The sequence below is a fragment of the Gorilla gorilla genome, chromosome 18, assembly GCF_029281585.2.
Source record: "Gorilla gorilla gorilla isolate KB3781 chromosome 18, NHGRI_mGorGor1-v2.1_pri, whole genome shotgun sequence".
NCBI classification, from domain to species: domain Eukaryota; kingdom Metazoa; phylum Chordata; class Mammalia; order Primates; family Hominidae; genus Gorilla; species Gorilla gorilla.
The window spans coordinates 85553646-85566061 of NC_073242.2; the positions used below are offsets into that span (position 1 = coordinate 85553646).

General features: G+C 37.6%; 1 protein-coding gene across 1 annotated transcript in view; it reads right to left on the reverse strand.

Moving 5' to 3' along the window:
• The window catches only part of NUDT21 (nudix hydrolase 21), a 22327-nt gene continuing 9911 nt past the window's right edge, over nucleotides 1–12416 (reverse strand). The window contains exons 4-7 of the mRNA XM_019012198.3: nucleotides 10609–10698; nucleotides 5623–5698; nucleotides 5200–5314; nucleotides 1–3603 (exon numbers count right to left, since the gene is read on the reverse strand). Coding sequence (XP_018867743.1) covers nucleotides 3582–3603; nucleotides 5200–5314; nucleotides 5623–5698; nucleotides 10609–10698 — 303 coding nt within the window. The 3' untranslated portion in view covers nucleotides 1–3581. The remainder of the gene's footprint in view (nucleotides 3604–5199; nucleotides 5315–5622; nucleotides 5699–10608; nucleotides 10699–12416) is intronic.

The window sequence follows — 12416 nt, forward strand, 5'->3', positions numbered from 1 at the left end:
TTCTCTTTCAAATATTTTTTATTGAAATGACAATAAAATAAAAAAAGAACAGTGATCACTTTAACCAAACTTACTTTACAAATATAAAAATATAACCAAAACTTGTTTCTTTTATACATTTTCCATAAACGTAATACCAGAAAAGTTCTCAAAGCCAAACTATAAATGATGCTTGAATACTATGATGTGAACACAATAACCAAAAGTTTAAATTTCTAAATACATGACCTTTCCCTCAACAGAACAGCATAATCAATATATCTTCCCAACTTCTCTCTATTTTTACGATATGATCCATTACTAAAATACAAAATACACCTGAACTGGCCTAATCTAGAGTTACCTAGGTTTTAGTAAGTTTTTTTCCACAAAAACAAGCTTAATAACTATAATACAAGCTAATATTAAAATGTGTTTTATGGCTCAAATCAAATTACAGTATTAAGTTTCTCATCACGATTTGAACAAAAGCAAACTGCTTGAAATGAGTCCAGTTTAACCCAAATAATCAGTGATGTATAACAAGTGAAGTAAGTATGGGAAAATCAAATCTTATGCTACAGAAAGCTGACTTATACTACAGTCAACAACCACTAAGCCTTCTTTGGCAATGAAACATACAAAATTGCAAACTCTGATGCAGTCTCAGTGATTGGCATATACTGTTCCAAACACTATGAACTAGTAAAAACATTAAGTTTGAGGATGGAAAAGGTACCCCAAGCATTTCATCTCAAGTGACTGAACAAGTACTGTAAAAATAAAGTCATTAAAAAGCCGAGAACATAAGAGCACAACATTTAAGAAAGGGAATTTTAAGCCGATTGCTTGCTGGCCTGTTGAATTTGAAGTACTTCTACCTCTCACTTCTAATTAAACATGGAAGAAAACAGACTGGCTAATTTGGTCACACTTTGTCCAAACACAGTGTTAACTTAATGGAACCCTTAAATATCCAAAATAATAAGTGAATGCTAGTTATAAGACAATAAAAAGTTTAAAAATCTTCCAAATGTGCTGTTAACAGTACAAATTCAAGTGCAGAATTATTACGCCATTTTAAGTATTATCTACTTTTTAAAAAAATCACAGTGGTCTTCATCACATGGCGAAAAAACAAACTTCACTCTTCTCCAAAGGGATAAGTCCATCCTAAATGTAACTACAAACAATTGTATAAAACTTTATAGTTTTTTCCCCCTAATCTACTAAACATATTCCAGTGTCATTTAGTAGTTTTACATAGAATCTGCACTATACTTGGATACTCAGGGAAAATAAGATGACATATATTGTAGTTTTAGAACGCAAAAGAGCTTTCATTTTAGACAAATATACAACATAGAAGCCACTAAAAAATATGGGTCTATTAATCAAGAGCCCATTTCAAAATGATAGAGCATTTAGTATGTAGATCTGGAATGCAGTTTCTGGAAGTATTAGAACTTAGTGTTAAACAGTGCCCTTATATCCTCTTCTAATACTGTAGACACCTACCAACCAGATTTGATTTCCCCTAATTCTATTATTTCCATCAGAAAACCAAAAACAGATTATTGGGGATCCACCTGTAACTGACCAGAGCAAAAAGTTTTTAAGACTTCCGTTTGTGTGTTGCAACTTTTACATTCAAAACCAGATCTCTTACATTTCAAGGTTAGTAACCCAGCCATCCTGAATCAAAGGTTTTTCTCAACTAGGCCTTAGTGTATGGATGACTGGCTCACGTACTTACTGTATATTGGGAAGAAGTGAAGAAGTGAGAAGTGAAGAACTTCTTGGTCAAAGTTTAAGTTACAAAGAACATGAGTGGCCTCGAATCAGATGACTCTTCAATTCAAACACTCCTTACTGAGAGTACTTTATAAAACACACAACAAAAGTCTACCTCTCTCCACCCTCCACAAATTGCAAAAGTGAACATCTGAAATGTGGCCACTGTAGCTTTTCCCTCAAAAGCAATCATGGAAGGTGAGCTGAATCAATCCATCTTCATATCCACTTCCTCCAATCTAAAGGAATAGCTGAAGGACGCAGCTAATGGATGAGCTTACCAGCAAAATACATTACATGAGAAATACGCTAATGTAGGCTAGAGGGGTAGGACTGTTAGGGGCAGGAGGGAAAAGGACAATTCACAGAACTAGTGGCTTTTTCAAAGGAAATTGGGGCATTTTTGGTCATGGAGACTGGTGCTCACCTACCACGAAGGACATGCACAGTTAGTCACTACTTAACCACCATGTGAGGGTTTGACATGACCCCAACTAAAAAAACTTGAGTGTTTATTAATTGCTCAGCTACACTTGGCCTGATTTCCTCAAGTATCATATACCTTTGACATCACCCAATATTCAGGAAAATAGCCCTGTGACTGGTACCATACTAATCAAAAGTTCATTTCTATTAAAAACCCTTTTTTCCTTAAGTAGCTACATCTGGCAAGATTCCTTTTTACATTAAGCCTATAGTCAACAAGTCTGTAATAAGGCATACATGCTATACTTTGATCATTAAATAATGACACAACCAGCAAACTCCTTTGCTCTAATATTTTTTATTCCCTCAAATTTGATCCGAATTTATCAGTATTTTTTAAAGTTTTTAAAATTTCGTATTTTTCTCTTAACCTGAGAAAACCTGTCCTCTGCCTTGCCCCCAGTTTTCGGTTGATTCACATTATTCCAAAAATATTTTTGAAGGCTCTGTCATTTGCTAAAACCAAATTTTTTTCTCTATGTACACAACTTCAAGTTAATTGAATATTTGTGCAATCTCAGAGTTCAAAACCTAATATATCCAATTTTAGAAATTTCCTTCACAGATCCCTATTTTTACCATGGCCTTAAGAATAAGACACATAATTTCGCAACAGCACAAATAATTAATACCCCATTATGTGAAGAAAACTCTGAGCTCTAAATGAGTCTCTTCTTATACCAATTCCTATGACTACTGATCGAGCCAATTTTAATAGTTTCCTGTATGTTTAAGGTCTGTTGCTTGCAAACCAAGGCCTGTATGGTTATAAAATGTACTGGTCAGTGAATTATACTGGGAGTTCTCTGCAACACAATTCATTTAGGAGTTGCACCTTGGACTCACTCAGATAAATATAGTTTTCAGAAGTAATGGAAGCTCTTCATCACAAAAATCTAATACAATCTTGGAGTATGTGCCCAAGAATGGTATCAAAGCAAGGGTCCAATAAACTTGACTGACCTAAACCTGTCATTGTGTTGCAACATTCACCATCCTAAGGTGGGGGGAAAAATGATCCTCACCTATAAGAATTTTAGAAGTTTAATGAGAAATTAAAATAAAAAAAGAAGTCCATTTTCTTTAATGTTGTACAAAAAAGTATAAGCAGAACCAAAAGTAAATAAACATTATCACATTTGTTTACACCACTATCTAGTTCTTCATATTAATTTTACTATTCAAACAATAGAAAGGTGGCAATTTAGGGATCGCAAAAGAGATAAAACCAAAAAAACTTTTCTACCACATTTATTCTACACTGTATATAGCTGTGCTCACAGAGACAAGCGGCTTCTTTTACTTCTCCACTGCGCAGGAATTCAGTTGTAAATAAAATTGAACCTGAATTTTAAAAAGAACAATACCTTTATTAAAGACAGTACATACTACTTTCCACATTAGATAAATAAATTTATCTGGATGTTTCTACCCTCCCTTAACATGTCTGGCATTTTCTTTTTTTCCCCTTCAAATGCCTTTTTACCACGTTTGGCATTTTCTACACCAATTTTCCCTCACTGGTCACATCTTACACACTAAAAACACTTGTTGAATACTTATAATAAAAAAATTAAGACTATAAATTTGATTAATTATCCACTAATAAGTTCCTTAAGGCAGGAAAAGTTTCTACATGTCCTTATACTCAGACTACTCAGCACAGTTCCTGCACTTGACAAGTAGGTGTTTGAATAAATAATATGACTCTTTTCCCCCCATATGCATTTCAACTTGTAACCTATCAGGAGGCCAAAGTGGAGTGGCAAAAGATAAGGTTTGATTAGTGACGAAGTAGAAAGAGCAATTTCATACTCAATAAGCTTTCACAAAAGGCCAATTTCACTAACATTTATTAAGTATGTACCAGATTACTGGCACTGTTGTAAGCATTTTATATGCATTATTTCACTTGGTCCTCATAATCCTCTGAAGTAGAGACTACTATCCCCATTTACAGATGAAGAAACAGTCAAATGGTATAATAGTTTGTTCAAGGTCACACTGCCAGCCAAGTACTGAGGTTGGGCTTCAAATCCAAAACACTGACTGCAGAATCTACTTTCATAACCACCATGTTATTCTGCAATTCCTATATATGGCTGGCTCTAATAGAGACCTCAACCAGTACAAGTCAACTTCTAAAAAACTGCATTTCTTATCACTCTAACTGCCTAAAGATTCAAACCCCACGCAAAAGTTCAGGACCTAATCCCACAAGCCTCAGTTTGGGCCAAAATATAGTAAGTTTCAAAAAACGAAAGCGAATATATTACACCAAGATATTCGATTTGCCACCTTTTTTTTCTTTTTTTTAGATGGAGTCTCACTCTGTCGCCCAGGCTGGAGTGCAGTAGCGTGATCTCAGTTCATTGCAACCTCTGCCTCCCGGGTTCAAGCAATTCTCTGCCTCAGCCTCCCAAGTAGCTGGGATTACAAGCGCAGGCCACCACGCCTCACTAATTTTTGTATTTTTAGTAGAGATGGGGTTTCACCATCTTGGCCAGGCTGGTCTCGAACTCCTGACCTGGTGATACATCCCCGCCTCAGCCTCCCGAAGTGCTGGGATTACAGGCATGAGCCACTGCATCCAGCCAATTTGCCATATTTTAATACAGACAACTCCGCTCATATTTACACACTGTTGACTGCTATTTAACCATCTCTTCTTTGAATAAAGACATCAACCTTAACTCTTGAGAATATCAGAATTAGGGAAGAGCAGTTGCACAAATACCAGAATGTCATGCCAAAACTTAAGAGTCTGGGGATGGTATTAGTCACAATTAATCTATGGCTTGCACATGATCTAAGAGTCTATCTACTTTCTTAGTTTCCTTAAAGACCAAAATTCATGAACTATACCTTCCCAAGTGGCTCAGAATATTTTAAATTTGGCAGTTAATATGGATGAAGCAAAAAATGTTCAACTTTCTGTACCTGCTCAACAGCTGAGGGAGACTAGAAATGATGGGTCCATATCCTGGTGCATTGTCATACAATTCAAACAATGGTGCAGCTACCAGCTTGTAATTTTTAGGAACTGCAAACAAGGCTAAAATAAAACAGAATTCATTATTATAAGTTATTATATAATCACTGCTTCCATTTCATTTTTAAATTACCAATTTTACATTTAATAAAAAGTGTAAGAAAAAAGATAATTCTCATTAATACATTTTGGTTGTGTCTTTCAAGGTAGATTTCCTAGCCACAGATTTGAAACTAAAAGCATGGTATACATCTTTAATTTTACAATAAACCCAAAAGTTCAAGGAACTTTGAGAAAACACAAATAGAGGTATCCTTGAAATTATTCTACAGAATTTTTAGATGGGTACCTTTGAAAACAAAATAACTTACCTTTTTCTTGAAGCTGAACCAGAAACAACTTCTTATGTTCCTTAGGCTTTGTAATATGTGCAGGAATATATGGATACTGAAATTACAAATGAATACAACTTTAACATGTATTCCATGGCTTCATTTCTTTACACGTTTACTCCCCAGTATAGTATAAACTGTTGGGAGAAGCATACTACTTTCTGTTCTCTTTACCAGGACTTATCTAACAGATACACTAGTAAATAAATGCTTTAATGCATATAAAATAACAAGCAGTAAACCAGTCAACCATTCAAGATAAAATATGTAGTCACAGGATTTATAGCTTGAGATAGTTAAAACATAATGAAGTCTGATTTTAATTAGTATCTTTAATAAAAGCTTTTTTTTGTTTGTTTGTTTTTTAAGACAGAGTTTTGCTCTTGTTGCCTAGGCTGGAGTGCAATGGCGCAATCTTGGCTCACCACAACCTCTGCCTCCCAGGTTCAAGTGATTCTCCTGCCTCAGCCTCCTGAGTAGCTGAGATTACAGGCATGCGCCACCATGCCTGGCTAATTTTGTATTTTTAGTAGAGGCAGGGTTTCTCCAGGCTAGTCTTGAACTCCCGACCTCAGGTGATCCACCTGCTTTGGCCTCCCAAAGTGCTGGGATTACAGGCATCAGCCACCATGCCCGGCCTAAAAGCTGGTTTTTTAAAAATATATATATAGGCTGGGCACAGTGGCTCACGCCTGTAATCGCAGCACTTTGGGAGGCCAAGGCGGGCGGATCATGAGGTCAGGAGATCAAGACCATCCTGGCTAGCACAGTGAAATCCTGTCTCTACTAAAAATACAAAAAATTAGCCAGGCGTGGTGGCGGGCGCCTGTAGTCCCAGCTACTCGGGAGGCTGAGGCAGGAGAATGGCGTGAACCTGGGAAGCAGAGCTTGCAGTGAGCCGAGACTATGCCACTGCACTCCAGCCTGGGCAACAGAGTGAGACTCTGTCTCCCAAAAAAAAAAAAAAAAAAAAATATATATATATATATATATATATGAGATCAGTAAGTTAAACAGTCTAGAATCCTGTTGTAGACCTGTTTACTACATTAAAAATTCAAATATAAGCTGTGAGGCATTTGACAAGATGCTTCTTGCTCCTCCTTCCAGCCCCAACCTCAAACCTCCCCGTATCCCAAGGTGCATGCTTCAGGAATACCAGAAGAGCAGTCTAAGTGAAGTTTTGCCAGATGGGCAAAGCCAAATTACTCGAGGAAACAAATATAAAAATATATATATAATATATATGTATATTTTAGAGAATTTAAAGGGATGAAGAGAATTAAAGAGGGAAGTTGCTACCCGGGAAGGAAAAATTCTGACACAGAGAACAAAAAAAAAAGTCTAAGGGTTATACAATTCTTGTATAAATCTCTCCACAATACATTCAGAAATCTACTATTGCTGTTGGAGTTGTATCTGAGAGCTGGGGAATTTAAAATTGCTGAAAACAGATATAAGGGGAAAGTGAGATAAAAGCAGAAGCTGCCAAAAGGAGGTATTAGCATCATCCTCAATTTACATAGAAACGCATGCTAAGAGAGGCTAAGTATCTTTCCCAAGATTACTCAGCCAAGTTGTGAAGCCAAGATTTAACTGTATCTATTCAACTCTTATCTAATTATAAAAGCCTATGTCATTTCCCACTGTGTTACTCACTGGCACTTAGCTAACCAGTATTCCAGTTAGAATTATATACCAGAGCCATCCCTAGGGTACAATGAATTGAGGCAATTGTCCCAGGCTTTGGAGGTTCCTTAAACTGTCATGAAAACCAGATACATTAACAGTCACAGAGAAAGTGGCTTGAATAGCACAAGCTAAGAGATCTGTGGATCACATACAATAAAAGTTCCCAAACCATGACCAAACAAAATGAGTAGCATTTCCCCAAGTTTCTTCTGCTCAAGGCTACATGTTCCTATTTTTTTAAGCCTTTCTTCTCTGGTCTTAATGTTTAAGTTGACTGTACTTTATACAAAAAGACTGAGATAGGAAGATGATATGCTCCTTTTCCACTGACATCTAACTAATACTCTAGGCTTCCTAAATAAATCAATACACTTACCTTATGTCAAATACCACCAGGGCCAACTCTAGGCCTTACTGAACGAAGGGAACTGTCCTAGGACAGTGGTAGGGGAGATGAGTGAAGATATTCAGAAAAGTTATCTGGAAAACCACTGGGGTCACTACTAAGCATTTTCCAATTAGATCAAGGAATGTTCAGGAAGCCAAAAAAAAGTTTAGAATAACTGTACTATGTATCTTTGAACAAGTAACTTCACTGTTTCCATATGAAATTGTTCTTCCTTAAAGCCAAGATGTGTTCCTGGCAATTCTTAGGTAGTGAACACCAGCATCAGCTTCCACAGCCCCTATCTTCTTGTCCCTCTGCCATACAAGGGAGTCAGAAGCAAGAGAAAAGAATGATCTTTTGCTTGGTTGATATTTTGTGCAATGCTTGACCTGAAACAGCTTGTCATGTAAAGGAGCTATAAAGTCATAGGGCTTTTTAATTTGCCTAAAGAATTCAGGATCCAACTTTAAGAAGTTCCACCATTAGCAAAAATAGGAATATTTGAGCATCAGTAACATCATCACTCATTATCATGGATTAAAATATTTCAAATTATTTAAATCCAAAAGGTCATACTGACACTTTGAAGGTCACTGAAACATGCTTTTTTGTGTGTGTGTGCCCCACATTACGCTACCTCCGATTTCGGGGCAGCTATGTTTGAAAAGTATCAGAGGGTTCCCTGTTTGCTGCCACTGTCTCAACAAGCACTCAGACTCAACATGGAAATGCAAGGGAGTTCATGCAACCCTTATCCAATGGGGGATAGGAGTCCCTACATGGTTCCTGGTCCTTAACAGAACAAATCCAGTTGCCCACAGGTGTAAAAAGATCAATAACATGCCCTGTCTTACTTCTGCTGCTTCTGGTCTCTCTCTCCCCTGTATTCTGCTGCTTCCTGGAATCACCTCTCAAACTGCCTGTACCCAAGTCTTGGTCTTATCCTCTCTTTTGAATAAAGTCAAGTCTTTAGAGGATGCTAAGGAGAAGTCATTCTTCTGAAAAATGTTAAGTAAAGGAATAGCAGCATATTTTTTTCTACACAAACCACACACTTCAGTAATACATAAGTTTCTTTTTATATGAGGATCACAATTCTTATGAATTCATAGACCAGGAAATGATCATCAATGAGCTGCTAACATTACAACAAGAAACAACCAAATATTTTTAAATTCCTGATGGAAGTACACTATACCAATTGTGGTAGACTGCCTTAAGATGACCCCCAGTGATTCCTGTCTCCTGGTATTCACTGCTTTGTGTAGTCCCTCCTATAGCGTACCAGGGTTGGCTTGTGTGACCAACAGCACACAGCAGAAGTGATGGTATGCCACTGCCAAGATTAGGTTATCATAGACTGAGGCTTCCTACTTGGGCACTCCTCTAGCACTCTGTCTCTCACTATCTCTTGGATCACATAGCCTTGGGTAAGCCAGCTGCCTGAGAGTTGTCCTTTTAGAGACGTTCTCATGGCAAGGAACTGAGGGAGACCTTGAGACAACAGCCAGCAACACCTGAAGCAAAGCTTTAGTCTAACAGCCCAGATGAAACTAAGAAGTTTGCTAACACACACACGTGTAAGCTCGGGATCAGATACTTTAACCCCAGTTCCACCTTATGATGCAGTCCCAGCTGACAACTTGACTGTAACTTCATGAGAGAGCCTAAGCCAGAACCACCCTAAGCAACTCCCAGAGGCCTAAAGGCTGCTAAATTTTGAGGTAATTTGTTATGCAGCTATAGATTATATACCACCTATGACAAGCCTTGTTACCCCTCCCCAAATTAACTGAGCCTGAATACAATTTCTAGATCTAACTATCAATTTGCAAGACACACAGGGGAAACAGCTACATATTCAACAACAACAGGGGAGTGCAATCGAAATGGAAACATTAGCCTGTTTTCATTAACAAATAAAACACAAGGAAAAAAAAATGTGCCAAGTGTGTAAAAGAGACTTTAGAGACTATCCTAATCCAAACAAAAAAATTGAAATAATTTTTCAAAATAATTGAATAATTATTTGAATAACTGAATAAATTATTCAATAAAAATTGAATAAATATTTGAAATAATTTTCAAAAAAATTGAAATAATCAGGATATGCAAACAGTGACTATATATTTGACAATAATATGGAATTGTTTACTTTTAGTATGATAATAACAGTACCACAGTTATGTTTTTAAAGAGATCCTTATTTTTATGATTCACACTGAAATATTTACAATTGAAATGAATAGCTAGGATATGCTTCAAAATAACCCAAGATGAGGGCAGGAGAATGAAGCGGTGGAACGAGGAGTTGTGATGTGCTAACTGTTAAAGGCGGATGACGGGTAGCGCAATTCATTCACTTTTACCATTCTCTCTTCTTTTGTATTTGTTCTATTTATTTATTTATTTATTTTTTTGAGAAGGAGTCTCACTGTTGTCCAGGCTGGAGTGCAATGGCACAATCTCAGTTCACTGCAACTTCTGCCTCCCAGGTTCAAGCAATTCTCCTGCCTCAGCCTCCGGAGTAGCTGGGATTACAGGCTTGTACCATCAAACCCAGCTGATTTTTACATTTTTTAGTAGAGACGAGGTTTCACCATGTTGGCCAGGCTGGTCTCAAACTCCTGACCTCAACAGGTGATCCACCCGCCTCGGCCTCCCAAAGTGCTGGGATTACAGGCATGAGCCACCTCGCCCGGCCTTGTATTTGTTTTACATTTTCCTTTAAAATAAGAAGTGCTTGGCTTAATTTTGTAATTTAAATTAAGGAGGGAAGAAAAGAAAATTTCAAGTCAAATTCTACTTTAATCTTTTTTAAAGTGGCTAGAATTAAACGAGCTTTCTGCTTCCAAAATGCCCAGCAAATATAACTGAACACTGACCTGAGGAGGTTCAAAATTTGGTCTCCACCAGTTACCAATGCAATCGTCAATGACCCAGTCTTGCAAAACTCCATCCTGACGACCCAGTATCTGTCAAAAAGAAATAAGCCAGTAAACAACTAAATATATGTACTCACAAATCCCCTTCTTCAGTGAACAGAAAATTCTTAGCAGTGCTCCTAATTGAAACATAGGGATAATATGCCTTCCATACAGATTTTCTATGATTTGTTAATATAGATGTCACTCTGCCCAAGACATACAATATTAGTTCAAAACTGGCAAGCTAGTATCAACATAAAAATTGTGTTCAAAATTCAGCTTTCATTTTTATTAATTTGTATAGCAGAACACTAAACTTACTTTAACCAAAGTCATACTCTACATATTTTAAGTGGCCAAAGATAGTTCTACAATGTTCATGGTGAGAAACTGCAGTTCTCTGTCCTGCTTCACCCATTCCCACTGGCTGTAACTTTGAATTGTTGGTTGTTTTTCCCCTCATGTTTGCTTCTATTTTTAAAAGCATTCTTCTTGGTCTTAAATAAATAGTTTATTTTAGGATAGTTTTAGATTTACAGAAAACTTGCAAAACTTGTTCAGAGACTTCTCATATACCCCACACAGTTTCCCCGACTGTTAACATCTCACATTAGTAAAGCACATTTGTCAAAGTAATCAACCAATACCAAGACAAGATTATTAACTGAAGTCCATATATTATTCAGATATCCATAGTCTTTAACCTAATGTCCTTTTTCATTTTTCAGTCCCAGGATCCCATCTAAGATACCATATTACACTTAATCTTCATTTTTTCCGAGGTTCCTCTACGTTGTGACAGCTTTTCATACTTTCCTTGTGTCTGATGATCTTGATAGTTTTGAGGAATAATGGTCAAGTATTTTGTAAAACATCCCTCAATTAAATTGAAGTTATGAGCTTTTGGGAAGAAAACTACAGAGGTAGAAGGGCCATTATCATCACATCATATCAAAGGTACATGCTATATCAATATGGCTTATCACTAATGCCAACCTTGATCACCTGGCTGAGGTACTGTTTATCAGGTTTCTTCAATGTAAAGTCATATTTTTCAAAAAAAAAATTTTTTTTTTGAGACGGAGTTTTGCTCATTGCCCAGGCTGGAGTGCAATGGTGCAATATCGGCTCACTGCAACCTCCACCTCCCAGGTTCAAGTGATTCTCCTGCCTCAGCCTCTGGAGTAGCTGGGATTACAGGCACATGCTACCATGCCCAGCTAATTTTTTGTCTTTTTAGTAGAGACGGGGTTTCACCTTGTTGGTCAGGCTGGTCTGGAACTCCTGACCTCAGATGATCTGCCCACCTCACTCTCCCAAAGTGCTGGGCTTACAGGCATGAGCCACAGCACCGGGCCTCAAAACTACATTTTTTAAGAGATAGGGTCTTGCTCTGTCACTCAGGCTGGAGCACAGTGACGCAATCATGGCTCACTACAACTCCTGGCCTCAAGCAATCTTCTGGCTTCAGCCCCACAAAGCACTGGGATTACAGGTGTGAGCCACCATGCCCAGCCAAAATATTCTTTTATGACAGTTTCTTGATTTTCATTTTATTTTATTTTATTTTTTTGAGACAGAGTCCCGCTCTGTTGCCCAGGCTGGAGTGCAGTGCCGCAATCTTGGCTCACTGCAACCTCCACCACCCAGGTCCAAGCGACTCCCCTGCCTCAGCCTCCCGAGTAGCTGGGACCACAGGTGCCCGCCACCACACCCAGCTTTTTTGTATTTTTAGTAGAGACAGGGTTTCACCATGTTGGCCAGGA